This window comes from Colletotrichum fructicola (assembly GCF_000319635.2).
Source record: "Colletotrichum fructicola Nara gc5 chromosome Unknown KSG_Nara_v1_contig02, whole genome shotgun sequence".
Taxonomy (NCBI): Eukaryota; Fungi; Ascomycota; class Sordariomycetes; order Glomerellales; family Glomerellaceae; genus Colletotrichum; species Colletotrichum fructicola.
This window is the reverse complement of record NW_027094052.1, coordinates 5,772,185-5,799,761: the sequence shown is the minus strand read 5'-3', so window position 1 is coordinate 5,799,761 and position 27,577 is coordinate 5,772,185. Positions and strand designations below refer to the sequence as shown.

The 27,577-nt window shown below is 52.0% G+C and overlaps 8 protein-coding genes across 8 annotated transcripts; 3 read left to right on the top strand and 5 right to left on the bottom strand.

Annotated features, from left to right (window-relative positions):
* Positions 1–1,050: 1,050 nt before the first annotated feature.
* On the top strand, positions 1,051–3,008 carry CGGC5_v004400 (Adenylosuccinate synthetase; the record flags this gene model as incomplete). Its single annotated transcript, XM_032024550.1, has 9 exons — positions 1,051–1,088; positions 1,386–1,415; positions 1,472–1,508; positions 1,560–1,572; positions 1,637–1,678; positions 1,739–2,169; positions 2,220–2,316; positions 2,364–2,425; positions 2,478–3,008. The coding sequence occupies 9 exons, from the start codon at positions 1,051–1,053 to the stop codon at positions 3,006–3,008; spliced, it is 1,281 nt and encodes a 426-aa protein (XP_031878884.1).
* Positions 3,009–4,167: 1,159 nt separating this feature from the next.
* eglD-11 (putative endo-beta-1,4-glucanase D) lies at positions 4,168–4,944 on the bottom strand (the record flags this gene model as incomplete). The annotated part of the gene is made up of 2 exons (XM_032024551.1): positions 4,168–4,223; positions 4,284–4,944. 2 exons carry the CDS (start codon positions 4,942–4,944, stop codon positions 4,168–4,170), a joined length of 717 nt encoding a protein of 238 aa, XP_031878798.1.
* A 5,020-nt stretch (positions 4,945–9,964) lies between these two features.
* On the bottom strand, positions 9,965–12,214 carry AO-I-5 (Copper amine oxidase 1; the record flags this gene model as incomplete). Its single annotated transcript, XM_032024553.1, has 4 exons — positions 9,965–11,076; positions 11,125–11,289; positions 11,339–11,687; positions 11,738–12,214. The coding sequence occupies 4 exons, from the start codon at positions 12,212–12,214 to the stop codon at positions 9,965–9,967; spliced, it is 2,103 nt and encodes a 700-aa protein (XP_031878800.1).
* Positions 12,215–12,719: 505 nt separating this feature from the next.
* On the top strand, positions 12,720–14,140 carry BAS1 (Myb-like DNA-binding protein BAS1; the record flags this gene model as incomplete). The annotated part of the gene is made up of 4 exons (XM_066151279.1): positions 12,720–12,902; positions 12,972–13,095; positions 13,157–13,887; positions 13,991–14,140. 4 exons carry the CDS (start codon positions 12,720–12,722, stop codon positions 14,138–14,140), a joined length of 1,188 nt encoding a protein of 395 aa, XP_066009589.1.
* Positions 14,141–15,180: 1,040 nt separating this feature from the next.
* AGP3-1 (General amino acid permease AGP3) lies at positions 15,181–16,820 on the top strand (the record flags this gene model as incomplete). Its single annotated transcript, XM_032024557.2, has 5 exons — positions 15,181–15,349; positions 15,412–15,516; positions 15,567–15,636; positions 15,694–16,427; positions 16,483–16,820. 5 exons carry the CDS (start codon positions 15,181–15,183, stop codon positions 16,818–16,820), a joined length of 1,416 nt encoding a protein of 471 aa, XP_031878815.2.
* Positions 16,821–16,946: 126 nt separating this feature from the next.
* chyH-1 (FAD-linked oxidoreductase chyH) lies at positions 16,947–18,494 on the bottom strand (the record flags this gene model as incomplete). Its single annotated transcript, XM_032024558.1, has 3 exons — positions 16,947–17,076; positions 17,134–18,218; positions 18,285–18,494. The coding sequence occupies 3 exons, from the start codon at positions 18,492–18,494 to the stop codon at positions 16,947–16,949; spliced, it is 1,425 nt and encodes a 474-aa protein (XP_031878857.1).
* Positions 18,495–19,633: 1,139 nt separating this feature from the next.
* Positions 19,634–21,009, bottom strand: CGGC5_v004394 (Satratoxin biosynthesis SC1 cluster protein 4; the record flags this gene model as incomplete). The annotated part of the gene is made up of 6 exons (XM_032024559.1): positions 19,634–19,989; positions 20,044–20,126; positions 20,179–20,552; positions 20,618–20,709; positions 20,764–20,800; positions 20,854–21,009. The coding sequence occupies 6 exons, from the start codon at positions 21,007–21,009 to the stop codon at positions 19,634–19,636; spliced, it is 1,098 nt and encodes a 365-aa protein (XP_031878856.1).
* A 2,297-nt stretch (positions 21,010–23,306) lies between these two features.
* On the bottom strand, positions 23,307–23,804 carry CGGC5_v004393 (uncharacterized protein; the record flags this gene model as incomplete). The annotated part of the gene is made up of 3 exons (XM_032024560.1): positions 23,307–23,429; positions 23,496–23,523; positions 23,620–23,804. The coding sequence occupies 3 exons, from the start codon at positions 23,802–23,804 to the stop codon at positions 23,307–23,309; spliced, it is 336 nt and encodes a 111-aa protein (XP_031878855.1).
* Positions 23,805–27,577: the final 3,773 nt, after the last annotated feature.

Sequence of the window (27,577 nt, the reverse complement as noted above, 5' to 3'; positions counted from 1 at the left end):
TGCTGGGAGAAAATTGTGCAAAGCAGCTGGGAGAAACAATTCCAAGGCCTCATAGGAGCAACATTTTCATCAACTGATAACACGGTTGTGAAAGAATGACGAAGAGTGAGGAAAAGTGAGAGAAACTGCGTTGTTCTCGGCCTGCTCGGCAGCGGACATGGATGATGGGTTCAGTTGGTGGATCTCCAACTCGGTGCTCGGCATCATGACGGGCAAACGAGTCTACAGGAACACAGGACCCAAAAGATTAACACAGTTAAGCTCATCTTAGCATTCGAGGGGGGGAGAGTGTCGTTTTAGTACTGGGAATTGAGACATGGAATGGGCGCTCTGTGATGGAAGCAACCCAACACAGTCTGCCCTTGGTGTGACTGACAATGACAAGACACGGGTAGCAGAGAACGTTTCCAACGGATGACTTGATCGCGATAGTATTCGAAAAGCATGCGAGAGAGAGCCACATCCCTCTGTGCATTGAACCTAATGTTGAAGGGTCTAAGAGAGGGAGCTTTGCGTAGACACAGGCAAACAGGATGGCGGCCGTGGCTCAAGCTGTGGCTGTTGGTGATGTGGCTGTATGAAATGTGGCTCAGCAGAAGTGGCTCAGTCAGCCATTGCACGTGACTGATTTCCGGTCCTGCCTGATTCATCCACTCCGGGCGGTTCCGTCCCGCGTGGTGGTCGGCCATCGGTACGTAATTAGCGCGGTACGTACACTTTTCTTCCGATTGCGCAACGGCGGCGCGTTGAAGGATTCCATTGGAAAGAGTCACCCACACGGGTGTCGCTGCCAACTGGTGCAGGTGTACCTTGGGTGCACTAAGTGTGATGACTCTTAGTGGAGCGCAAAGTTGGAGCCCCGCCGGAGCAAAACCTGCCCCTCCATGGGAATTTTTAAACCCCGCGTCTTCTCCCTTCTGATTGTTTTTTTGGGATTATCGCAGACCGACGTTGCGATCGCAGCAACCCATACTTTGGCCAATCGACCGTATTTGTTGCTCGCTATACACACTGGATTCACTTCCAGTCTCTTCTCTACTACCCGACGCCATGGCTACGATTGACATCGTTCTCGGCGCCCAGTGGGGGTAAGCTGTCACACTCCGCCGCCCTTCCTCTTGTCCTGTCATGTCATCGTCACTGTCACCACAGACGCGCACATTTGCTTTACACACTCTCTCTGCCTTGCTCTACCATACCAATGCTTTACCTCGCCATCAATGGCCCCAGCCAGCAGGGCGAGCGCGCCGAATACACCCTGGAATACGCGTACACGCACCGGCCCCATTGGTGTACGCGATGACCAGGAGACATCGCCGTTCATGATACCCTGCTGCGCCAATTGCTCTACATACTCTGGAACTAACACATCCTCTCACCCGCAGCGACGAGGGCAAGGGAAAGCTGGTTGATGTGTAAGCTGCGCCCTTGGTCCCTCCGTCACAACCTCGCCCTCTAACCCTCCACATAGCCTTGGACAGGACGCGCAGATTTGCGCCAGAGCTCAGGTTGGGACTGCGGTACTCTATGGATAATCAATGGCATGCTGATGGCCCTAGGGCGGACACAATGGTAGGAGTTACTCCAGCTCCTGATGCCATCAACCGAACACCATTCTAACAGCAGCCTCCCCCAGCCGGCCACACCGTCATCGCCAACGGTGTAAGCTACGACTTCCGTGAGTCTTTCGCCTGTGCCTCTGCGACGACATGCCTTGGCTGACATCTGGTCCCTTCAGATCTTCTTCCTTCCGGCCTCCTCCACCCCCAGGCCATTTGCCTCATCGGCTCCGGCGCCGTTGTCCATGTCCCCACCTTCTTCAAGGAGATGGCCGACCTCGAGGCCAAGGGCCTCAAGAACATCCGCGACCGCCTCCTCGTCTCCGACCGATGCCACATCATCACCGACTGCCACATCCAGGTCGACGGCCTCGAGGAGCAGGAGCTCGGCGGCAACAGCATCGGCACCACCAAGCGCGGTATTGGCCCAACCTACAGCACCATGGCCGCCCGCAACGGCATCACCATCAGCGAGATGTTCGACGAGGAGGTCTTTGAGCGCAAGTTGCGCCAGCTTGCCACCGGCTTCAAGAAGCGCTTCGGCGACCTCTTGGTCTACGACATCGAGGACGAGATCAAGCGCTTCAAGCAGTACAGAGAGGACCTGAGGGTATGGCGCATTTTCTTGCCCAGGATCAAACATGCGCTGACTAGGTTTAGACGTTTGTCGTTGACGCCGTCCCTATCATGGCCGACGCGCAGGCCAAGAACACCAAGATCCTCGTCGAGGGTGCCCAGGCTGTCATGCTTGACCTGAGTAGGTAGCATTCCAACAGCGATGGCTTTCACAACTAACCAGGTTAGACTTCGGAACCTACCCCTTCGTCACATCATCAAACACTGGCCTCGGCGGTGTCTTCACAGGTGTAAGTCAATCCATCACTACCCCCTTCTACACTGTTCTGACATAATCCACAGCTCGGCCTCAACCCCCGCAAGATCAACCACATCGTCGGTGTCGTCAAGGCCTACACCACCCGCGTCGGCGGCGGTGCCTTCCCCACAGAACAGCTCAACGATGTCGGCGAGAAGCTCGGCAAGATCGGCCACGAGATCGGTGTCTCCACGGGCCGCTCCCGCCGTTGCGGCTGGCTCGACCTCGTCGTCGTCAAGTACTCGGCCAACCTCAACCACTACACCGCCCTCAACCTCACCAAGCTCGACATCCTCGACACCTTCCCCACCATCAAGGTCGCCGTCGCCTACAAGGACAAGGAGACGGGCGAGGAGCTGCCCTCCTTCCCCGCCGACCTCAAGACGCTCGAGAAGGCCGAGGTCGTCTACAAGGAGCTCGAGGGCTGGAACACGCCCACCACCGGCGCCAAGACGTACTTCGACCTGCCCAAGCAGGCGCGCGCGTACATTGAGTTCATCGAGGAGTTTGTCGGTGTCAAGTGTGTCTGGATTGGCACCGGTCCCAAGAGAGAGGACCTCATCTCCCGCGTTTAAGGGGTTGTCTTGTTTGCCCCTGATATGGACTTTGTCGAGATAGACGAGATGAAAATGTGATGGGAGCTTTGAGTGGCTTTGTCCATAGATAAACCGGAAAATAGACCGCGTACATTGTCAATCTTGTGTCCACATCATGTGCTTGCTTTCGCAGCCGTGTTTCTCTTCGTTAATCAAGGGAAGCAATAAGCACCAGACATAATCCAGTTGACTCATCCTTCAATACCAATGGATGCAATGATCCAAGCGACATGTCATCAGAACTCCGCCCATCTTCCATCACCATCAGTCACCTAAGCGGGGCCGTCTTCCTCCATACCTAGTCGACCCCAAACCCCGCCGACATCGGGAGGGGCTGCGGCATTTAGCCTTCGCGCCATGCCGGGGCACAAATTTTTTCATCCCAAATTCCCCGCCCCCACCAAGCTTGCAATTGGGTTTGCGCGATTGGCTAAACTGCGCAACTGACCGAGCGTTCATGCGCACAAAACTGCGGCATTGCGCTCCCGATGCCCGCGCCATATGAGCTGCCTCTGCGCTACCTTCTCCCACAGACGGGCGCCTCAGGCGTTCTGAATTGTCTGGCCGGTTGGCCCAATGGCAAGGCGTCTGACTACGATACACCGTGGAATCAGGAGATTGTGGGTTCGACCCCCATGCTGGTCAAAATCTTTTTGTCTTTTTCTGACCCTACTGATCGGAACATGCACTTCGTCACTGGCCCCCTTTTCCTTTTTTTTCCCCTTCTGTTTGCCTTTCTTAATTTTCTTTCCTCATGTAAGTCTAAGTCTACGCAGATGGTCCTATGCTTCCTCACACCGAAGGACCAGAAAATATGAGGATGAAAGCAAATAATGAAAATGACTATGACGCCGAGATCGACAAGAATGAACGATATACACGATTCTAACTTCCGTAAGGCCAATCTGGGTCTTCGCAGTTGTTTGCTCGGTTATTACTTAGGATAGCATTTGAGCATTCAAGTAAGTGTATTGACAGATCTGGTAACTATATACAAGAAGTTACAGCCCAGTAGTTCCCATCAGGCCTTCATTCCTGCTGGGTCACACGGCTTTATTTAAGAAGTTGATGTAAGCGAGCGAATGAGTTCTCAACAACGACATCTCCTCTCCTATCTCGTCTCCCAAGCCTGAGCCATCTAGCAGGTGAAGAGCTGGGGTCCCGGGATGGTGTACGACGTAACGACGGGGTAGTCTGCAAACAACAAAGTTAGCATCACAACCAACCTACAGATCCTCAACGCGGACAACTTACAGATGTTGATGGTCACACCGGGGTCGGTGCCCTTGTACGCGCCAGGGAAGCTGACCGTGTTGGCCGGCGTCTTGGCCCCCGTGCCGCCCACGACATTAATCTGCGCGCACTCCATGTAGAACTGGGCGCCGGGGTAGCTCCCCGCGCCGTGCAGCGCAATCATCTCCGCGCGGAGCAGGTACTGCCCGGGGGCGATGCACGCGGGGATCTTGATGGTGTGCTTGCCCTGGCCGTTGATGACCTTCTCGGTGCCCCAGACGCCGTTGCTGAAGCCGTCCTCCTGGATCTTGAACCAGCCGCCGCCGACGCCGGTGTCGGTGGTCGCGTCGGAGACCTTCTTGAGGTACGCGATGGTGGGGCCCTTGTGCGAGGAGTCCATGATGTCGGCGGGCGCGGAGCCGCCGCTGTTGAGCATGTAGCGCCAGACGGCGGTGACGGACTGGCCGGCGGTGACGGTGATGACCTTGGAGGTGGGCGTGGTTGGGTTGGGCGGGCCGTTGCAGGCCATGGAGGAGGAGGTGACGTCCTCGATGGGGCCGTTGTAGGAGGGAACTCGGACGCCGACGCCGACGCCGCTGTTGACGCCGCCGGCCTCGAGGGAGGAGAAGATTGTGTGGGCGGAGGCCGCAGTGGCGGAGAGGAGGGGGAGGAGGAACTTCATTGTGAGAGTGGATGAAGGAGCGTTTCGGAAAGAGAGTGTAGGATGGGGAGTTGGGGATGTGGGACGATCATCATGCTGGTTTGATGGAGTTGAGTTTATATAGATGAACAGATGTGAGGACTCCCATGGTCTTGGGATCTCTCGCTTGTTCGCCTCTGTACCGGAATCTGGAGCCGTCGATGGCGGCACGGGTTGGATGTCTGGACCAGATGACCAGACGGCCAAGACCGCCACGGCGGCAACAGGTCGACCGTGATCCTGCGGTCTGTTTTATGTTTGGCTAACTGATTTATGCTTGTTGGTTCGCTGCTACGTCTTGGCGAATCAGATTGACCTAGATGGCGAAAAGGATCCTATGGTGGCCGTTCTGGGTGGATCGACGGAGGATGATGGTCCGGCTGATATTGCAATATCCGTCGGGGGCTTTACCGACGTTCCTGTCCAAGGTGACCCAAGGCTCTGGGCTTTCATTTAAAAACAAACTCTTACCTGACTCCTCTGTCATGTCCCTAAAATCTTGTCGAAGAGATGGTTATAGATCCGAGAAAGTTAGATTGCTTGACTAGCAGATGTCGGGAATCTGACAAGCGTGCTCAGAACCCTTCCACCCCCCCCCCCCCCTCCCCTAGGCCTGTTCGCTTAATCACCTGCAGACAGTAGAAACAACCATAGTCAATAGACTCAGCCAACCAAGTTTACCATGTGGTGGGACCACGGTACGTATTAAGGGGAGCTGTGGCCTCCAGTCTAGATCGTAGCACCACGTAGGAGCCTGTTAGGCAGAAAGTTTACAGTAAACTATTCATTCGAAATATCGATATAAAACTAATAAAAACAACTTTCGATCGAATCAAACAAGTCGTTGGAAATCGAGACTAGAGGACATTTGCTAACACACCAGAGCAATTTGAGGAGCTGGAAATCCACCCTAAATCTTAAACAACAGCGATAATCCTCTGACAGGCAGACTTGTTGACTCCAAAACAGTCGTCCACGACTTGTGGCCACCATGGAGCCATCACATTTGCTTCCTCATGTAAAGGGTTTTTGAGAAACAACGCCAACTCGTTCTCTCCGTTTTGGCAATAAGGCACCAGGCTTCTAAACGCCATTGTACATGGATGCAGTTGCGCCCATGACATAAGCATTTTCAGGTCAAATGCTATCCGAATATCCGCGTTTTCATACTCAGACTGAAGCACCATGTTCCGGAGCCTGGAAATTGTATGCCTTCCATGCCCAGGCGTAATGTCTTTTCCCAGAAAGACTTCAGGCTCTCTTTTTGCCTTTGCTTTTTCGCACCAGGGCCGTGATTCCGTGAGGCGTTGACGGCGTCGGTCAAGTCGGTCGTTTCTGTCGTCAATGTGTACTACTACAAACTTGGGAGTGACGACTTCATTGGCGCCAAGCACCTGCAGAGCGTAATGGTGGTCAACGACTCTGTCGTCAGTGATATCCCAGAAGGTCTGGAAATGTGCGTCGTGACTACTTAGACGAGTTAGCATATTCTATAGCTAATGTATTCACCTAAGAATTACTTACTGAGATCCTCTCATCAGATTGACAACTTCTCGAACGATATGATGCTGGTCGGGCTTAAAGGACAATTCGACTAAAGTTTCAGAACCGACCGTGGCTCTTATCCCTTTATTGACCGACGATGGTAGACCTTCACACACCCGAGGCTTGAACTTCCCAACAAGATTGAAATATAATTCGAGGAATGACCTTGCAGCATCCTTCGCACCGCCCTCGACAAGAAATGCGGCATGTAGGACACGAAGATAATGTCTTGGATTCTGTATGCCCGGGAATGCCAAGCATATCCAGTTGGGAGGGTGGAGTTGGCCATCGAAATTCAGAAATCGTATGCATTCCTGCGGGGAATCGCCTCTGAAAACCCATGATCTTCTGAATTGTCGTATAATAGAAGCAAGATTTCCGCACAGTTCTTGCACGGGTAGTATGCGATGACGACGGCGTTTTTCTGGTTCTCGATTCCAGTCGGACCAGTGACTCGCGCCGAGTATTTGGTTGACAGTCTCTCGCCGGATCATTGGGATTGCCGTACGTGACGCATTATCGTGGACAAGCCGCATGTATGGGGCGCTCATGTTCTTGATGTAGAGTTCGTCCCATGACGAGTGATCCGACGTGCCATCTGCGTTTGTTGGGAAGTTCTGAGTATGGAAGCACACATAAACATTCGCTGAAACCAACTGAAAGGCATCCTTCTCGACAACTGATCGTAAAATGCACAGCCTCGAGTTGAATGTATGGCTGGGTTGGACATCGCTGCTTGAACTGTCGCATAAAGCAAAAAGATGTGTTTCGGACGAATCAGCAGGTTGCGCGAAGCATGCATCCTTGGAATACACAAACATCAAACCTGTTTCGTTTCTGAAGACATAGGTGTAAATGCCTTCGTCATGGCACGTCTCAGCCAAAGATAACTCCGCCTGACCAAAACAAAGGACATGAAGAGCCGTCAGATTCAACAGTGCTCCTGTGCGTGAGTCAACCTTGATTTGAGAGTGCCAATGTCGCTTGAGACCACAAGAATTGATTTCTTTTGTGAACTCGAAGATATCGTTGTGCAGATCGGACGATGACAGTGCATTTCCGCCACGTGAAACTTTCCAGCAGGTTTGGCTGTGATCTTTTGCGTTCCATCGCTCGAATCCTTCATGGAGATAGACGTCATCTCCTAATCCGTCAAGACAATGATGTCTCCCGTAAACCGAAGCGAAATTGTCCAAGTCAAATAATGACTCTCTTTTATCAATGCCTAAGCAGCAAATAGCGGGTGCCTTGGTTCCATCCTTGTAGACGGGTGGAGCCCAAGACGGCATTCCTGCGGAAGCTCGAAGTCCTGTGGCATGAACAAGGACTCGAATGTCCTTCTGTAGGATGAGAGAGTACGCATAGTACCCGATCGCAAGGTGCTGAAAGGAGATCGAATAAGAAGGAGTGAGCCGTTCCTCATGTTCCGCCATTCCCAACACCCCGAAAAGCATGTCGCGAAGATCTGCAGATTTGGACTGTGACGCAAGGCTGACCGCTGCGACTAGAGGGGGTTTCTCGTCTGTGGGAATTCCTTGTGTGATATATTTGAACCACGGCACCCGGGTGCTGTGGGAAGAAGAGATGGGCCACGGCTCCGGACCGGGAGGATGTCCCACCCGGCGAGCGATCTTGAATTCCACATCGCCGATCCCGACTATGATGTCTCTCGAGAGAAGTAGTTCTTGGACAACCCAACGCCTCTGAAAATACTCTCGACTTAGCAATATGTCTAAGGTAACGTGTTCAAAGCTCTGTATATGCGACCGAGGCAGACGGGGCGGATCTGACATGGTTGTCAAATCTTGAAGGTAATGCCGCCGAGGAAATGGAGAAAGCCTGGACGTCGGCGCAACTATATCAGGCCCCAAATAAACAGAAGTTCGGGCAGCTCTTTCGTATATGAGCCCCATCTTTGTTACCTGGTTCTCTCTTTCGTAGAAATCATGCTGATTGATGCATATAGCATCCACCCAGACCGTTCGTATGTCTCTCCGTGGACGGAGGTATCGGAGCATCTCCCAGCAGTTCTGGGTTTGAACAAGAACGTCCCAGTGTCTACCAACATAAATCGGTCGACAAGGTGTGCTGTCGCCATTTTCTCCGCCCCAGGTGTAGGAGACCGTTTCGTATTCGGGATGTCTTTGGTCGTCGTGAATTTCTAAGTCGACATGAACAGGAGAGTCAACGTCTTCCACAGACGAGAGGCGTAGCAAGCGCAGTTGGTCAGGTTGTAGCTGCAAGGGATAGACAGAAGTACGAAAATCGTGCTGTGAGTCGTCTGCGCCGCCCAGCGAGTCATCCGCCGGCGCAGCAGAGATCAGCTCAGCCCCGTCATCAGCCGAAATGGTGGAGATCGACTCGTTACCATCATCTGCGAGCCCGAAAAAGAGTACCAGCATTTGGATTATCCGACAGGCTACACTGAAAAGAGTCGAAACGAACGAAGAAGAACACTTGGATTCAACCGGGACATACAGCGACCGCCAAATGAATGAATCGCTAGATGGGCCTTTGGGAAGGAGTGCTGAGGGAGAACGTGGTGTGTATGGGACACATGGCGGCCACCATAAGTTGAGCTGTCCAGGAGGTTCATCGGGAGGAATCGCCGAGGGGGAAATCCTCTCGGCGGCTTGGGCAGAAACGATTTCGTGCAAGTCTGGAGAAGCGTTGCATGACTTGCAGGTCGGTATCTGCTGTTCAACGACAATAACCGGGGCTGAGCAAGATGCTCGATGCCACCGGCTCATGCTGATCGAGTTAAACACCTGACTAGGCTGCGTTGTTGCCGGATGCCTGTCTGTCTACGGGTGAAGCTTGAATGATACTCTCCAAGAATGTAGATGTTGCAATAAACAAAAAGTAGGCTTGGACGGTGCAGAGAATTACGCACAATGACCTACTGTGGGGTAAGTCGCTGATGAATAGTCTGTTGTACAAGTGGATTTCAGGTATGCGAACGGAAGTGGAAATACGGGTGAGATTGAGGCCCAAACGAGCGGGCATGCAAGACTATGAGACGGCCAATCACACACAGACATAGAAGCAAAGGAGCCTTACCTTGGCTGTTCCATTTCATCTGCCTGCTTGTTGTTTTATTGGATGTTTATTGGCTAATGTCGCAACACTTGTCGTTCGTGGAAGCACGCTTAATTCTGCGGATGGAGTCTAAATATTCGCCAGTGTGCACTCCAAGACGAAGCCCAGTAGCGGAGATCTGCACCAACAACAGCCTTGCACGTCCAGCACTACATGAGCACAGCGAATAATGTTGCTTAACATTTCAATCCAGTCTGAGAAGGTTTTCGCTGTCCTTAATTCATGACACTTTGTATCATGATTGAGCATTGATGCAAAGTATTTGGGATAGAAAACTGATACCGTCCTACAAGATCTTGACTATTTACAGCAGAATAACGAATAGTGTCTAGACATTTTCACCTAAACCCATGATACCTCAAGTCTTAGTGTTGTCCGGTAGGGTCACCTTCACAAACGGGCTTTCCCCTTCACCTTTGCTCGATGTCGAGCCGGCAGGGGTATCTGCACCACAGCATGAACCCTTCTGCCCCTCCTTCCCCGCATCTTCAAACAGCGTGCTCTTGTTGAAAGCCTGATTGGAAGGTGGCACATCGTTGGTGGGGTTGTAGTTGCAGAAGTTGTAAGGCTTGAGATGGAACTGCGCAATTTCGGCAGGCATGATGGGGAAGTCCTCAACACGGGGGTTGTGTGTGAAGCCGAAAGTGTGCCAGATAACAATGTCATCGTTGGGAATGTGATCTCTCGTTTTGGTCCACGACTTGATGCCAGTTCCACCGAGACCTTGGTTGGTGTAGTCGCCCGCCGGGAACAACTGGCGGTCCTTGTACTTGGTCACCCAGATCGGCGCCTCGCAGAACTCAGAGCGACGCCAGTGCCACGAGCCAGGTTGGGCAAGAAGCATTTGCGAACGGATGGGGACGAGCTTGTAGCCAACAGGAGTCAACGAGACGGGGTTCTGGATGTTCTCGTTGACAATCTTGAAGACCCGTCCGTCCTTCAGGCTGTCCTCTACGGGTCCGGCACGGATGACGGGAGTCTCCTTGCTGACGTAGCCCGTGCCTAGTGGGTTGAGCTTCTCATCCCAAGGCATGGCTACCGAGTCGGTGTATGTGAAGGTGTTCTGGTGGCCGTCGACAGCGGGATCGATGCGGACGTTGAATAGATGCTGGTGGTATGGAGCCATGACACCGTCGGCAACACGGGTTCCCCAAGGAACCTTGGAGTCCTTGTCGATGGGCTGCGTGGACAGGATACCGGTAGCCCTGGTTTCGAAGGAGATCTCGCCTGATTGATCCAAGATCCAGGCAAAGATGTACTCATAGTTGGCAACGGTAATGATCTGCTGGAGAACGAGCTGTCTCTTGCGGACCACGGTGGCCTTGCCGGTTCGGTGGTTGGTGTGCTTCCATTGGATGCCGTTGTCGATTTCATGGATGCAAATGGCGTTGGGGCGGGGAGCTGGGCTTCCGTCGGCTGAAACGACACAGCCGCTGATGTACTTGATAGTACCGAGGCAGTCACATCCAACTACCAAGTGTTAGCAATCCGTATTGAGAGTTGACAGAAGAAGCTTACGCTGAAGATTGTTTGCAGTTACACCGGCACCAACGTTGCCAAGATCGAAGGCACCCTTGCGATAGATGGGGCTTCGAGGGTCTCCGTAGGGTACGAACATCTCGGAAAGGGAGAGACGGTAAAAAGTGCTACGGTCCATAAAGTGTAGATCGTGCAAGGTCAAGCCTGTGACTTGTCAGATCGAGAGCTTGATAAGGGTCATTGATGAACTAACCTTCGCGCCAGTTGAAGCCGACACGGAAACGCCACTTCTCCCATTCGATGAGGTGACCCTTCACGGCGAACGAGGCTCCCTCGGGCTGGACAACGTTGTATGGCTTCATAGATGTCCGAGGAGGGTTCTTCTGAAGACGATGGTCGTACTCGGGCTCGGCGGGGTCTGTCTCGCGATGTGCGATGTCGTCCATGCCTTCTGTTGTGCTCTCGTCCGAACCTAATGGCAGCCGGATGATCTTCTTCACCTTCATGGTGCAAAGATCCACAATGACCATAAAGTCGAGAGGGAAGGAATAGTGTGAGGAGTCCACATCGTTGTTCTTCGGGTTTTTCATGTACATGAAAACCTGCAATGCGTTAGAGAATGTCCTACGTAGAGGCGGCGATCTATCATTACCTGTGTCATACGTTCTTGTGTGTCGATGCCATCAACACCATAGTCCCATGGGTCAAGAACAACGTTCGCTTTGTCAATATTCAACCGTGCGAGTTCCTTGTGGACGTCGGCGTTGGCCATCACCACCTGAGCCGCCTCGTTGAGCTCGACACGGTCGACAGGTCCGTGAAAGTCTCGTGAAAGCTCTTCGTGCTGAATGACTCTATTGTTGGTGACATCGATCACGCCCTCGAACAGCCGAGGAGATCGCTTTATGTACCAGATCGCAAAGATGCGACGAGGGATTTCTGGTAGAGGTTCTCCTGCATGCTCTGCCTTGAGGTATGCGACCATCTCCTGCTTGGGAGGCTCGTCGAGACCCGCAGCCTTGAAGTGAAGAGGGATGCCATAGAATAAGTTCTTGACTAGGTCTGTGGCAGTTTGGATTTCCTCGGCCGTGGCCGGATCAAGGGGATGAAGATACTCTGAAGAAGACATGGTGTTGAGGTCTCGACTGAAGATAACAAATGACGAGGAAGAGAGAATGATGAAAGGGAAACCTGACTGACAACCCCATCACTTCGCCGGATATCTGCTTATATCCTGAGACGAACGCCGAAGCCGAGTCAACTAGGACTCGGTCGCCCGTCCGGATCGGCATGACACGGCCTCCCCCGGCCGGGTCAAGTGGTGCCGCTAGTGCCGTCCGGTCTCACCAATCATCATCAATCCCTGTCGGGACTGGGCCGAGTCATATCTCCACAAAGAATGCGGGGAACCCCCGAAAGAAACTGCGGGGTGGCCAGAGATAAGCTGCAAGGCGGGAAAAAAGGGGACTCTTGTCTCCGAAGATAGGCGCAGACACGGAGGCGAGACTGTTAGAGAACGCGTTGGCGAGTCTGGTAAATCAAGGGAGACTCAAAGCCGCCGGTGTTGCCCCTGATCTCGTCGACCAAGGTCGGTCTGTCACATATACTGACGATTCCCCCTTTCGCCCGTCCCCATGTCGCTTGAGGACTCTTCTCCGCGTTCCGAAGCTGCCAATGCCGCTACTCGGCCGCGGAGAATCTGGACACCGGCCGAGGACGCGATACTGAAAGCCCTTGTATCTCACTACGGTGACGCAAGGGGCCCGCAGAGCCGGTGGAAGGACATTGCCGCAGGCCTGCAAGACCGCACTGCCAAGGTGAGGACCTTTACCCCGGCAGGAACATGGCATCTGAGAGCAGACTTTAAAGACTGACCATTCATGAAGGACTGCCGGAAACGTTGGTTCCACTCGCTTGATCCATCATTAAGGAAGGGTAGATGGACAGCACAAGAGGACCAGGTCTTGTTGTCAGCATACGACCGTCTTGGACCCGCCTGGCATGACATCGGTAAGAGGCAGCCATCTGTTATTGATCATCATCTAGCTCCGTCTAATATCATCTTCTCTAGCTGTTCTAATACCTGGAAGGAAAGACGACCAATGCGCCAAACGATATAACGACATCCTCAACCCTCAGGCAAAAGACCGTCTGAGTCACTGGAGTCCCTTGGAAGACGATATCCTTAGGGAAGGCGTCCAGACACTGGGTCATCGGTGGTCCGCAATATCGGCCAAGCTACCCGGCCGCCCTCCCCTTACATGTCGCAACAGGTGGAGGGCGTTGTCCAGACACTCCAAAGGCTCGCCTTCAACTAGCACGCCGTCATCAACAGCTTGCCAAATGTCAGCAAGTGAGAATGGTATCTCGCCAGAGACCCAAGACTTGGCTACACCATCAGCTGGAATCGATGCAGAAATGCCTAATCAACTCGATCTCGGCAACCTCAGTACGGCCATGATGGACACTAATACAAGTTTGGCGGATGATGCCATGAACTTTGTCTCGGATCCCGGACACTTTCCAGAGATTTCCGCGCAGTCTCACATCACAGAGCACACTGATGCCAGTACCCTAGGCATCATTGAGGACACCGAAGCAAATCAACGCCAATCATATCAAGGCGTGTCGTCCGACAGCTCTGACTGCGCTTCGACACCACCGAGATCAGGATGGGATACTGCTCCAGAAGTGCCGCTTGCTGGTCGACAAATCGGTTCTCGAGGGGCAACCACCAGATCAAGACCTGCGCGGCCACCACAGTCCTCGAACTCGAGTATGAACGCGATTGACTACAACACCGTGGCTACATCACACTCCTCATCCCATAATCACTTGTCGATACCCTCACCAAATCAATATTTGGAGCTTTTCGCCGATGATTTCGGCCAAAGTCTCCCAGCAGACATATTCAGATACCCCGCTGCACCACAGCAAGTTGTGCATCATCACCACCACTACCACCACCATCACCATCATCACCACCACCACCATCATCAACAGGAGTCCAGTGCACTCAGACAGTTTGAACAACAAGCTGAAGCGCAGTCAATGAAAACACAGTCGAGACCAGCTGCGCGGGGAAGAGGTTCTTTTGCTTGACCAAGTTCAGATATACATGATACCTTCTTGTACATAGTCAATACAACCTGTTCGTTTTCGTGTCTGGACCATCATCACTCCTGATGCCTGAATGTTCCCTGCAATGATATCTCCTGAGAATTCCCTCATGCAATTGTATCATTCAGCATTAGAGGCATTGTCGCCAAACAGGTTGCTGCCGATCCATGAACGGGGTACTTGAGATGGGCTGGGCAATCGTTCTTCCCTGCCCAACAAAACAAGGACGAACGGAAATGGTCTTTTGTCATGGTTCGGGTGCAAGTCTACCGTTACCATCGGAGCCGTTGTCCAGTCGCTCGGCAAAGTCCAATTGACTCAGCTCAGAGTAGCGGAGACGACACGGAATTGACGGTGATGGTGTCGGATTTGCAACAACAAGAGATAACAAGTGGTCATATTATACAACTCGAATATCGCGTGTGATTAGTCAAGATCAACTTGCATATCAAAGACTTGTCGTGAACAACGTCAGCAGACACCCGCGGAATCTGGGATCTGCCGGCCTCAACCCATCCAACCCCGCGGGTCTGAGATATGACTCGGCCCAAATGGCTGGCGCTAGCCCATCCCCATCCGGCCCCTTATCCGCCCAACTTCAGCCCCTAAAAGAGCACGGCTCACTGTTGACTCGGCCCAAAGTATCTTTTGTTAGCCACGACGGTCTTCCTCGACATTGTATATACACTGAAGAACTGACCCAGCCCCAAGATGCCTGCTATGGTTTTCCTAGGTCGGACGACTTTTTTATAATATCGAACGATTGAAAATGGCGGACTTGAAAGCTGAGTCAAAAGACGACAATGCGTTGAAGCAAACATCGACTGCCCACGATGGGGAGACAGCGCCTATTACGGGCGGCGGACCCGGCCTGCATAGAGGGCTATCAGGCCGTCACTTGGTACGTTGAATGACTGACGACCCAGTGTTTTCCAGCGATTGTTGTGGGCTAACTCGGTTCTGTTGGTGCAGATGATGCTCGCTATTGGCGGTGTTATTGGGCCTGGGTACTTTGTGGGAATGGGCACGGGTTTGACGAGCGCCGGGCCGGCGGGTCTTCTTCTCTGCTTCACGGTTGTCGGCGTGCTGCTCTGGGCTGTTATGCAGTCTCTGGGCGAGCTTGGTGCTTTCATTCCACTGTCAGGTTTGTTCCCATGTTCGGATTCGAAGCAGATTGAGTTGCTAATAGCTTGTCGCGGTACCTAGGTTCTTTCACGCATTACACCTCCACCTTCGTTGACCCCGCCGTTGGTTTTGCGCTGGGCTGGAATTACTGGCTGCTTTGGGCTGGAATCATCATTGCGGAATACAGTACGAAGAGCATCAGTTGTCATGTCTGGTAAAGCTGATCTTTGATGCAGACAATCTGGGCCTCGTCTTAACATACTGGGAGACTGCTGTTCCGAGATGGGGGTGGATCTTGATCTTCTGGTAAAAGTCTCCCCTGTAAGCTGTCCGGTTCATCGCGCTGACAACTGCACCTTGCAGGTGGTTCTTCCTCGCCTTCACCCTCCTCGGCGTCAAATCCTTCGGCGAAGCAGAGTTTTGGCTGGCCCTCGTCAAAATCCTCGCCATCTTCGCCTTCTTCCTCTGCGCGATTCTCATAACATCCGGCGTCCTCGGCGGCGAGAAGATTGGGTTCAAGTTCTACCATGACCCCGGCGCGTTCGCCGACGGCGCTAAAGGCGTCTTCAAAGTCTTCGTATTTGCAGCGCTGCAGTACAGCGGCACCGAAATGATCGGACTCACTGCAGGAGAGTCGGCCAACCCAGCGCGCGACGTGCCCAAGGCCGTTAAATCCGTACTCTGGCGCATCTGCGGCATCTTCCTGCTGGGCATATTCTTTCTTACCATTACCGTGCCATACAACGACCCGAATCTGCTGTCTGCGACGAGCAAGACGGCCCGGTCGCCGTTCGTCATCGCCTTTACGAGAGTGGGCGCGAATGCCGGGGCGCATGTCGTCAACGCCATCATCCTCGTCACGATGTTCTCCGCTATCAATGCGGCGCTGTACGTCGGGTCACGCACGCTCTACGGCCTCGCCCAGGAAGGACAAGCCCCCAAGATCTTCGCATGGACGAACAAAAACGGTGTCCCGGTCGTGTCTCTGGTTGTCATGAATCTTATCGGCTTCTTATCTCTTCTCAACCTGTCGTCTGGAGCAGGGGTAGTCTACACCTGGATTATTTCCATCACTGGTGTCGCAACCTTCATCACATGTAAGCCACCTACGATTCCCATCATACGTTCATCGCTAATATTCGTGGACCAAAGGGGGTCTGATTTCTCTCAATCATATCCGTCTGAGGATGGCCCTCGCTGCGCAAAACATCAGCGCAGATGTCCTGCCCTTTCAAGCGCCCGCCTGGCGGTTCTGTGCCTACCTGGGACTTGCTGGCAATGTCTTCTTCATCTTCTTCCAGGGTTGGACATCTTTCGCTCCATGGGATGTCGAGGCATTCTTCCAGAACTACGTCGTCGTTTTGCTATTCATCATTTTGGCTGTGGGCTGGAAGTTTGCAAAGAAGACGAAATTTGTCAACCTCAAAGAGATTGACTTGGGCAGCGCGAGGATGGTTATCCATGGTCAAATGACAGGACAGCCTCAATGACAGTAAATCACCTTCCCACAAGGGGTGTCTTCTTATAGTCATTTCAATCTTCACAAAGCCTGCAAAGCATAACTTCAGGAACTATTGCCTATGCAGTATTGAAGTTCCTTAAACTAAAAGCATCCCTCACTGGATCTTGAACCATTGACCAAAGACTCCTGAGGGGTCGTACTTCGTCTTGAGAGTCTTCAGTCTGTCCAAGCTGGATCCGTAAATCGCCTCCAATTCCTCGTCACCGTGAGCAAAGTTGATGTACCTACGCAATCTTTCGTCAGCAAAAAGTCAGAGTCTCACATACAGCATTTCAACTTACGTAGGGTTCACAACAGCACTAGACGAGAAGCTCCAGATGTCCCTGACCTTTGAGCCAAAGGTCTCCGCCACAGAGTCCAGAGTGACATCCTCATACCATGGGATCACAATGGCCTGCGCGAATGCCTCCTGGCGAAGCTCGTCTTGCATCGCTGCGGAGCCCGCAGGCTTTGACTTGGCAGTAGTCAGGTTGTAGCGCTCGATCAGAACAGCAGAGTTCTGAGCGGTCGACTGGTTCTGGAAGCCGGTGTAAAGGGACCAGATCGCGGGCCATGTCTCCGCCTTCATGTTGTTGATCGTCGTGCTGAATGCCGGCTTGCGGCCCCCGCGGGCACAGAAGTTGTCGTTTGCAGCGTTCCAGCTGGTGTAGTGCGTCACTGCGCTGGAGTTGGTCAAGGGGCCAAGGCTGTACAGAGGCGCAAAGGCCTTAAGGCCTTGCTCTTCGGTGCCCTCGCGGAGAAATCCGGTAACGAGAACCATGGGAGAGTTGGAAGCGTCACCGGAGTTCGTGAGGACCAAGTAGACGACCTGCTGCGGCAGGAGGGGAAGGTCCTGGATTGTTTGCGCAACGTCGGCGATCTTGGCAGGGTCGAAGGTAAGTGACATGATCCACGAAGTGCGATTCGTCGTCGGGAACGCGTTTACGGTTGCAGAAGTGACAATGCCGAAGTTTGGTGCAGCTCCTCGGAGAGCCCAGTAAAGGTCAGGGTTAGATGTGCTCGAGGCAGTCAGAGCTTCTCCGCTGGCGGTAATTACCCTCATGGACAGAATGTTGTCGACGGCGAAGCCATGTTCTCCCATAATGTTTCCATAGCCACCACCAAGAGCGGCTCCCAGAGCTCCGACACAGTTGCAGTTACCCGTCTGAACGAGAACTCCAGCGGCATCTGCAGCAGTGATCACATCACCGATGAGTGCACCACCTCCGATCGTGGCTGTCTTCTTATCAGAGCTGATGTTGACCTGGTTCAGACCGGCGAGGTTGATGAGGACCCCGGTGCTGCCCAAGTTGAACTGGCCAGTCGCCCAGCCATTGCCGCCGTTTTGAGGGAGGAAGGGGATGTTGTTTTTGGCGCAGTATTTGACCTGTCAGAGGAAGATCCATGAGCATGGCTACTAGTCTCAGATGATAGTCAGGGGCAGGTGACATACCACAGCGCTCAGATCCTTCTCAGAGGTGGCATTGACAATCACAGATGGCGTGGGCAGATCAAAATCACTCCATCTCGCCCTCACCTGGACGCCAACAGATGAGGTCGAGACAAGACTGAGCAAATCATCGGCCACGGATCGAGCACTGACATCGACGGCAGCAGATGCTACCATGGTCAGGAACTGCACACCGACGAGTAGGAGCCGCATGGTGAACGAGAAAACAGAGTGTGACCGGGGTTACAACGGCGAGTGATCGTCAACGAGAAACAGTGACAGCCAAGGAGCTCGTGCATTTGAAAGGACAGGTTTGGGATCTTAAGGGTCTGTGAGCGGGCGTCGGCACGCGTCTGCGTAACATGCTGTGATCTTTCCAGAAGCCCCTTTGATGACCTATCTTGATTAAGCAACGCCGTTGAAGAACATGAATTGCCGAATGCGTTGGCCCTTCCGTGAGGAATACTGCATCGTACAGGTGCCTTGGCAAGGGCAGGGATAGGGGATCTTCTCCATCTTCAGTGGCACAGTAGCATCTCGGGGGATACGGACCTTAGCGGACGGGGCGTAGTCCGAATATTCCAATCGTACGACGAAGTCTTGCCAGCCTTCAAGACACCAACGCAGCCGTCCATTCCTACGTCCCCGAGATTGCAAATTCCAAAAGAGCAAGGTCGTGTTGGACGCCCCCGCGCCACGTGTGGAGCTCTGAGCTGGGTTCGACCTGGCTGTGCGGGATTTCTGCTGTTCAACTCACGATTGCACATCGTGTTGCAGAATCGCCCGCTTCCCTGACTCAATAGGGCACTCTCCACTGCCCCTCCCCCAAACAGCGGATACTGAGGTTATTTTGACCGCTGAAGCAGATCATCAGCGGGTCGGTAGCACGACCACCGATCGAAGAACTGTAAGAAAACGAATATCTCGGCCAGCCTTCACCACTGGCAAAAAGAACAGGATACATTGACAGTCCATGCATGAACGGCGACGATTATAAACCCCACAATTGAAACTTCTGTTCACGGCGTTGCAACCCTGAACGGTCAAAAAAGTGACTCTTCCTCGATTAGGTTAGACGTGATGCCTACACCCTGCGCACACCGCGGGATCAAATGAAATCACTCGCGGCCTCCGACCCTTGAGGGATTCGTAATACTGCTTACTGCTGGGCGCAGCCCACTAGGAATAATCATAAATGGTACTCAAGTCGAAAACGGCCAAGATCTTGCAACCCAGCCCCGTCGATGGCGCTCAATTCGTGTTGGTAACTGTTTCCCGTGAAGTAAAGTTCCGGTTATCCGTCCGGCCCCCAAATCCATTAACGCCTCCGCCCATATCCCTTAGCATCCCCATTATAACCCAAGTCCATTTGTTCTCAAGTTGGCCGTGCTGGAATTGTCCGATGGCTCGATCGTCTGGTGTATGGTAGTCTCCCTCACGATGTCGTTTTCTCTGATTGATCCTGACCGGGTCAACCCATCATGTCGAGTCAACTCAAGTTCGTCCAGCTCCTCGTAAGGCGGAGTTCTGAGACTGCTTTTTCGGGCTCCATAACGTTTTGATGATCCATACTCGTACGAGTTGCTCCCTGTCGCCGCAGGTTTCGGGAAGAAGTGTAACCAGATTGGCCGAAGGGTTGGAAGACAGGCGCATACAATGGCTAAAGAAAGCTCAATGTTTGTCCAGAAGAATACTGGCGCGGTATAGTCTATACATGGAGTCAATAGGCATTCTATCAAATTGAGACTGCGACATAGCTTACAAATGACGTCGTTGGGATGCTTGATGTACTCTTCCGCAATAGCAAAGGTAGCGATCACTCTTGTAACGCTCACTGCGCAGACCCTGCATATACATTTAGCTGTGTTGTTTTCTCACTGAGGTTATGCAAACTTACGCTGCGCCCAACCCGAGCATCCCGATCACAGCCAACTTCTTCTTTAGCGGCATTCTTACCTTTATGACCATCGGGATTGGAAGTATAAGGATCGCGAAGTCGGCCACCACGTCGGTGAACAGCAGCGCCAGGAACATTGGCACCGTCTGCACGCAGGAGTTGCCGTAGTAAGGTTCGATGAAGACGGTGATGGGGTAGCATGTGAACAAATGAGAGAAGAAGAAGCTGACGGTCCAGCCAATGACGAAAGCAAGCGCAGCATAAACGACATAGTGAAACCTGCGACTTGGGAAGAGGCTCCGGTACAGCACCAAGATGGACGACTTGACTAGGCCCAAGCCCAGAATGGATATCATGTTCAGTGCAAACTTGGTCTACGTCGACATAAAGCTTGTTAGCAGGAGCCAAGAACAAGACGAAAGTTTAAAGTTAGGCTCACCTCCTCGAAGAAGATCAACCCTGGATCGTCCATGATCGGTGACCCGTCAGGAAACGTAGGTTGGTGCTGGCCCAAGTGTCCATGGATCGCGGCTGTTCAGATGATTAGCCTCAGATGATCAATGTCAATGTGAAGGTAAAACCTACTAGCCAATTGTAAAGTACAGCAGGTGATAGAAACCAGCTGCAGGATCTGTCAGCGCCTCGACCGGCAGGCAGACGGAGGGCAAAACGAACCAGCGCAAACCCCGCGAGGTAGTCATCCCACGCAAATCGCTTGACAAGCAGCTTCGCCCATATTCGAAGCACATAAAATATGGTCGGAATGATCATGAATCCAACGGCCAGACCGATCATCTGGCCCTTGGTGTAGTCGTGGTTCATTGTCACCATGATGGGCAAATTTGCGCCCGTGGGTCAGTGACCAAAAGGCGAGTTTGCTGAGTTCGGTCGGCACTGAGAGAGTCGTGTTCGTCGTTGCTTAAAATGTGGACACGGTGCCCCAAACCGACCGTGGGGATCACGGTGAAATATGTGTCGAAAGGTGTCTCGAGGCAATTTTGGTTCTGATCATGGCGATAGCAAAGGAGTGTCGTGTCGCATACTGCTCGCAGCAGATTGTCACCGTCGGTTCATCCACGGAAGAGATCCTTCCCTCTCTATCTCATGCTGGCGTGGCATCTGGCACCTACTAAGTAGCAGTTGGGTTACTATGGCCGCCGTTATCACCATAAAACAGGATAGCATGCAAAAACGCCCGGGCACTGCCGCAGGGGAGAATCTTCCGTGACTGATATTCCTCCAGGTTGTCCCATGCACTGAGGGCTCCTCGGCGCAACGAGAACCGGTAATCACACGCAGGGTCTCGGAAGACATGACTCGGTGTCCTTGTCTGCCCATGTCCAACAACCCTTGTCGATAAACCGTTGGAGGTGCTTCGAATGACCGGACCCCACTCGTTCCCGGGGTTGGAGAGTGATGTTCGCCCTCACGGCACAGGGAGTTGCGATACCGTGAACCTTAAAATGCGTTCCTTTCGGTGCAGAGTTCCAATAACGGGTCAAGTGGCGAGCTGTGCATGTCTTGATTCTTGTTGATGCGATAGACGAGATGGGTCAGGTCTCATCGATCGTGAGTGCTCAATGCTCAGTGGGACTGGCGAGGATCTTGAATGTCTATGAGCGAGAAAAGCATAGTCTTTGGAACACGACCTGAGCTTCAGATGGCATGCATGAAATTTCAAACGAATAAACAGGTGCAAATAAGACTGCGATAGTAAGGTCGGCTGAAGTACAAAAGAGTGCTTCGAGAACGTAATCGAAGATGGAAAGATACAGCCTCGAGCACGAGATACCCCTATTCAACCCTAGGCGCGACGCGCATGCCTCCGCGAATGAATACAGGGTGCGGCCCTCCAAACCCAGCAAAGGAGCCAAAGTGTCGGACAGAAAACATTCATGGGTATGGTAATACTCCGTAGGATCTCTGGCACCTCGTCGGTGCCGCGAGAAACGCAGGAAATGGTGTTGCACTTATCTCTTGGCTCACACAGAAGCCGGCACTAGTTGCGTAGTCACCGGGCGAGACATCAGATGCAATGCAGGGAGTTTTCCTGAGATACTGGCATGTTGAAGCAAACTGCCGCTACATGCTGCAGGTGGTAATGCAGGGCAGAATGGCGTTATGCGAAGCACTATTACGCGGGGTCGCATTCAAGCCTGTCAGGGAATGATTTTCTTCATTCCATTAATACCAGATTGATTGCAATTGCTTCCCATGTCGTCATACCGAACATGAACAGATAGATCACAGTTTTGAATTCAGATCTTGCTATTGTGTCAATGATCGTCAAATAGCACACTCTGGCTCGGCAAACGATGAGCGTGTTGAAAGTGGATTGCGATCCATGCTGAGTACGACGTACGAGTCCGAGGGGGGTCTCTTGGCAGCAGAGGCCATAAAATCCTAGAAAAAGCAGCCTTGCCGAAGTTACAATGCAACCGCCGTGTCAAGGTACACTCGTGATCATGGGGACTGGATCTCGAAGACCCCGTTTGCTCGCTTGGCCCCCTATCGCACCAAACTCCATCGGCAACAGTCATCCGAAATGGAGCAACCAATCCATGGTTCAGAGCATCTTCGGGGAGCGGGAGTACCCAACGACGAGACACATGTAGCACACATAATGAGGAATGGGCGCGGCGATGTACTATGGTATGATGGGTAAGTAAAACTGGTGGAGCAGGTATCGCGGGGACTTGTGGCCCACTCGAGGCTCTGGATTAACTGCTGAATGGCTGTGTGAGCGACGTACCGGCCCTGGTTTGCCTGGCCCGCAAAGACCTGACAGTGTGTTTTTATTTTGGCCTGGTACCGCAGTATTGCAGCCCATGCGGCGTTCTCTTCAAAAAGGTGCTTGTCTATGGACTGAACCGGAGCCGACTGATAACCACCGATGCCCGTGCCTTATAGCCGATGAACCCCCACAAACCCCTGAGTGCGACCATTAAACTTTAATCTGAAAAGAGTTCACACTTCGTACTAAGTAGGTACGCGAACTTATGATTCGCCCAGCCATGGTGTCAAGGGGTGTCCGCAAAAAGTCGGGGCCGACGTAGACAGTCCGCCTCTTACCACGTGACCAGGATCTGATTCCATGATACATGCATGCGCGCCAAGAGTGACGGAATTCAACTCTTCGAGTGGAAGAAAGGCGACCCAACAGGGGTCAGAAACGTTATTTCGCGGGGTTTGACGAAGAGGGGCTCTGTTGCTGCAAAATAATCCGTGTAGTAGTCCTTCTTCAATTGAATCTGTAGTTAAGTCCAGTTAGATGTCATTTCTGTGGAGGTTGTCATCATCAAAAGAGGTTTACGAACCTCAAAGAGCCATTCGCGAGATTCTGACCTGCGATTCTGATCAGGATTTGTTGCGTGGTACATGGAAACGGGATAAGCCAGAATAGATTGCCCAGGGCCAGAAAGTATATCGCAATGCACTCACCACTTCTCGAGCCACGAAATAGCTCCAGGGTCATCTGGAGATCTGTACAACTCGAAAAAAACCAATTGAGGCTCTGCTTTGATTTTCTCGAAGACCGGCTGGGCTATCTCAAACCATTTCCCCACATTCTCAGGGTCGAGGTGGATTGTGACGTAGAAGGTCGTTTCGGACTTTGACTCCGCCATGATTCTGGGACGATGATTGAGTTGACAACAGAAGAGAAGCTGTACTCAGAGGTCGGGTGAAATCGAGGCTTTTATCAGGTCAGAGCTGGCTCATGCATGTCAGATCCAAAAAAGCTAGAAAGGGAGAAGGATGCATGTCAAATATGTCAGATGTGTCCGATAGGGCATATCCGATGGGGCCGTAGCCGATGAGGGCATAGCCGATGGCGGCTGCAACACGTCTAGTATTAAAGGCCAAATGCGGTGTTATCTGACCGCCCGATCTGACACATTTTTGGTAGTTTGAATCGGCCGGCGTACCAAAACATCATCATTGTCAATAGATGAAAATCGATGTCCTGTTGTTATGATAACTTGCTTTCACGCAAGAGGGACTGCGATGCCAATGTAAGTGCAGTGGACCCTGCAGTCCCTGGGGCCACGATGTACGGGGTACCATTCAAGCACGGGAAATGGACGAAAGTCTCTCGATGGAAGCACTTTGGAAAGCCTGATTGCCAAAGTCCCAATGGGTAGTTGGCAAAGCATGTAAGACGAACACCAACGCAGTAAGATTTTAGGCACATCTCCAAGGCTTATGTAACAAGTTGCTTGTGGTGATGTCATCAAAGGATTGGAGCCTACTAGGAGGTATTCACATTCTCGGCTATACCTGTATATTGGATGCTGATGCAGACTTGTAGAACTACGTCATGTCTTGTACTGATAGACGTGAGGGCAACGCGTCGACCTGCAGGGCTCGAACTGCTTGATATGTTTGTCGAAGGTATGGAATTATGTTCCCAGAAGAACCCCGGTTGCTTTTCCGCGACTGTCTACTTTTCCTGTCCTACAGCGACTACATTTCCTGCGGTTGTGTACCTTGCTCTGACTTACTGTCATCGGCATCGTTGTCGTCTCCAACGTCGTCACTGTTATTCGTATCTAATATAGGTAGGCAAATCTACAGGAAATATAGTCGCGCGGAGACAAGGAAATGGGGCGATCTCAATTTATAACTGCACCATTTCCGTCGCATCTCAAGATCAGATGGGAGCTCAACTTTGCCCTCGTCCTGTTGCGCATCGGAACCCTGCTTCACCGATCGGCTGAAGTTCCGACGGGTGGGGCCGAGCCGTCCGCCGGAAACGGCCATTTACTTCGGACGATCGGACTTAGTAACGTGGCTTCTGCGAGTCAACGGGGACACAAAGATTTCTGAGGCTATAGAAGAGTACCTTTTACTGCTAATGGTCTCTATACTCTGTTTTGATACCAGATTGCAGTCGGACACACTATGAGGTGTTTAGACTGAATCTTGATCATCCATGGATGCATTAGGCGAATTAGGTGCTAGAGAAAAGAAGGTCAATCGTAATCTCAGAAGTTTGCACAGAGAGTGTTTGGATCGCTTCTCAATTATATATTCTGACGTGTTAGATTCCCTTCGGGTTGTCCGTTTAGAAGCTAATTCGATGCGAGTGATACTGCACCCTGACCGGACTACCTAGGTTGTTTCAACGAGAGGATATTAGTAAAATCCGCACGGAATGCTGTGTGAGATCTTTAGAGGTATGCAAATGAATTAAGATTGACAACACATCGTTTGCAGGAAAGCAACTTTGGAAGCCTTCATGCCCCAAGCCACGCCTCGTCAGACCGCAGGTCTAGACACCGGGCTTGAAGTTGCGCATAATATCAGAGTCTTTCCTTAGAATCCGCAGTTTGCACCGGAACAAAGACATTGGAACGAGTCAATTAGAATTGTGAAAGGTTCAAAACCCTAGCACCTCGTTACCTATGGAGAAGGGCTTAGCTCAACTTTCCCGCCGCGGACCCCTTCGACCGCGCGGTCGACTTGGCGCGCGGGATGCAACTCAACGTTCATAACGCAGCTCCGCGTGATCCATAGAGCCTATGCTCATTGGATCGCTTCATCTTATTACGTCAATTGGAGTGGGATTCACGAAGATGCTGCCGTTGTTGTCACTAGCATCCAAGATTGATCATGGTTGATGATCAGCTATCTCATCTAATCAGATCTGCTCAACCAGTTAACATAGGACAAGGGGCATGATCTTGTACGGCAAACGATATTAAATTGATGCAGTCTGGTAATACGTATCCACCATTGCAAGCAATTGCCGAGGTCAAGCTTTCTGGCCGATAGCCAAGATAGCCAACATTGCAGATAGAGATCAGAGTTGGAGGGGTTCAAAAGACTATAAGAGCAGTCTGGTTCCTGACTCCTTACTTGCTTACTTTCTGACCTTTCACTATCACTCCCAACGACTGCAAAACACTCTCAAGCAACTTGAACTCCTTATCCTCGGCAAAATGAAGTACATCTCTGTTTTGGCTCTTTTCGGTACGTTTCCATGATTCTAGGGCCATGCCATGTTATAAGTTGAGCTAATTGGACTAACCGTCAAAGCTACCCTGGCTCTTGCAGCCCCTTCCAGTCAGCAGGCCGAGCCTGAGCTGGAGGCTCGCCAGGGCTGCGTCCCCGACTGGTCCAAGGGCCCGTTCGGAGGCTGCCCTTAGGCAACAAAACGCGCATCAAGGCTTCTGCGACATAGCCTATCAGAAGTTTCCAACACTTTAGGCGCCTGCGATCATTACGCCAACAATGTGAGAATTTGGGTACTAGGCACCCATTTAAACCTCAGACGTCGGAGAGATAGGACGCTCTTTATCAACAATCAGATCTTTACCCGACAGACCATTTGCCCTTACCTGTGATTGCAAGATGATTGACACATTCGCAACCATGATCAATATGAATGGATGAGACTCCTCATTATTTGCATGCGCCGGAATGTCCTTTGGCAGCTGATGTTCATAGCAAGTTTGTCAGTGCTTTGAGTCTCATGCCGTGCTGTTGTTAAACTAATTGAAGGGGTTTTCATTGTGAATAATGGAGCTCTGAGAAACCATATTGAAATGAAGTGTTGATACAGCACCTAAACGTGATACATGTAGATGGCACGATGTTTTGTACCACTCTGGAATGCGCCATTCTAGCGTTCGTTCGAGCTTGCGTGCCATCCAACTAGGCTGCCAGAAAACTAGACTCTACGTCCAATCTGTGTTGATCCACGTCCCTCAACCAAATCGCCGTACTCTGAATCAGGAAAACAAAACATTGGACTTAGTGAGCAACTGCTCGTCCCTACAACTATGGCTCAGAAAGATGCACTGCATTTCGGCGCCAGGAGTTTCGAGAGCGAGTATAAGCTCAGCCAGCACGACTGGGAGGTAATCAACTATGACTCTTGAACGAAGCAGCGTGGTCGGAAAGATTAGACCGTAGAGTAAGAAGGCTTGTTGCTGTGATTTAGGTATAAGGATTAGTTGAAGAAGATAAATTTATTCTATTTAGTTGCGAAGGTCCTTTTGACTCAGTTCCCTTCAGTTGGATGGTTGATGATGTCTGGCAGGGTGTCCTCGCGTAAATTCGGTGACTGCCCTCCCGAAGTAATACTACACGAGGCAAGATGTGCAACAACTGTTCGTGGGCGGTCGAGGTGCTCAGCGGGATTATCACGTTCTGCTCTAAGTCCACACCAATAATCGCTTGTTACGCTCAACGCAGCATCCACCCAACATCCCGCCCGGACGCAAGCAAGCTTCAACTTTGCGACTGGATAGACACATGGCATGCGACACGTTGTAGCAGAACAGCCGGTTGGGCGTAGTTTCCTTCCCGAGCCCTGACAAGCAACAACTCCTCGATCACGGCCTAGTCACGTTGGCGCATTGGGTTGATTCTGGCGGACTAGCTCCTCGTATCC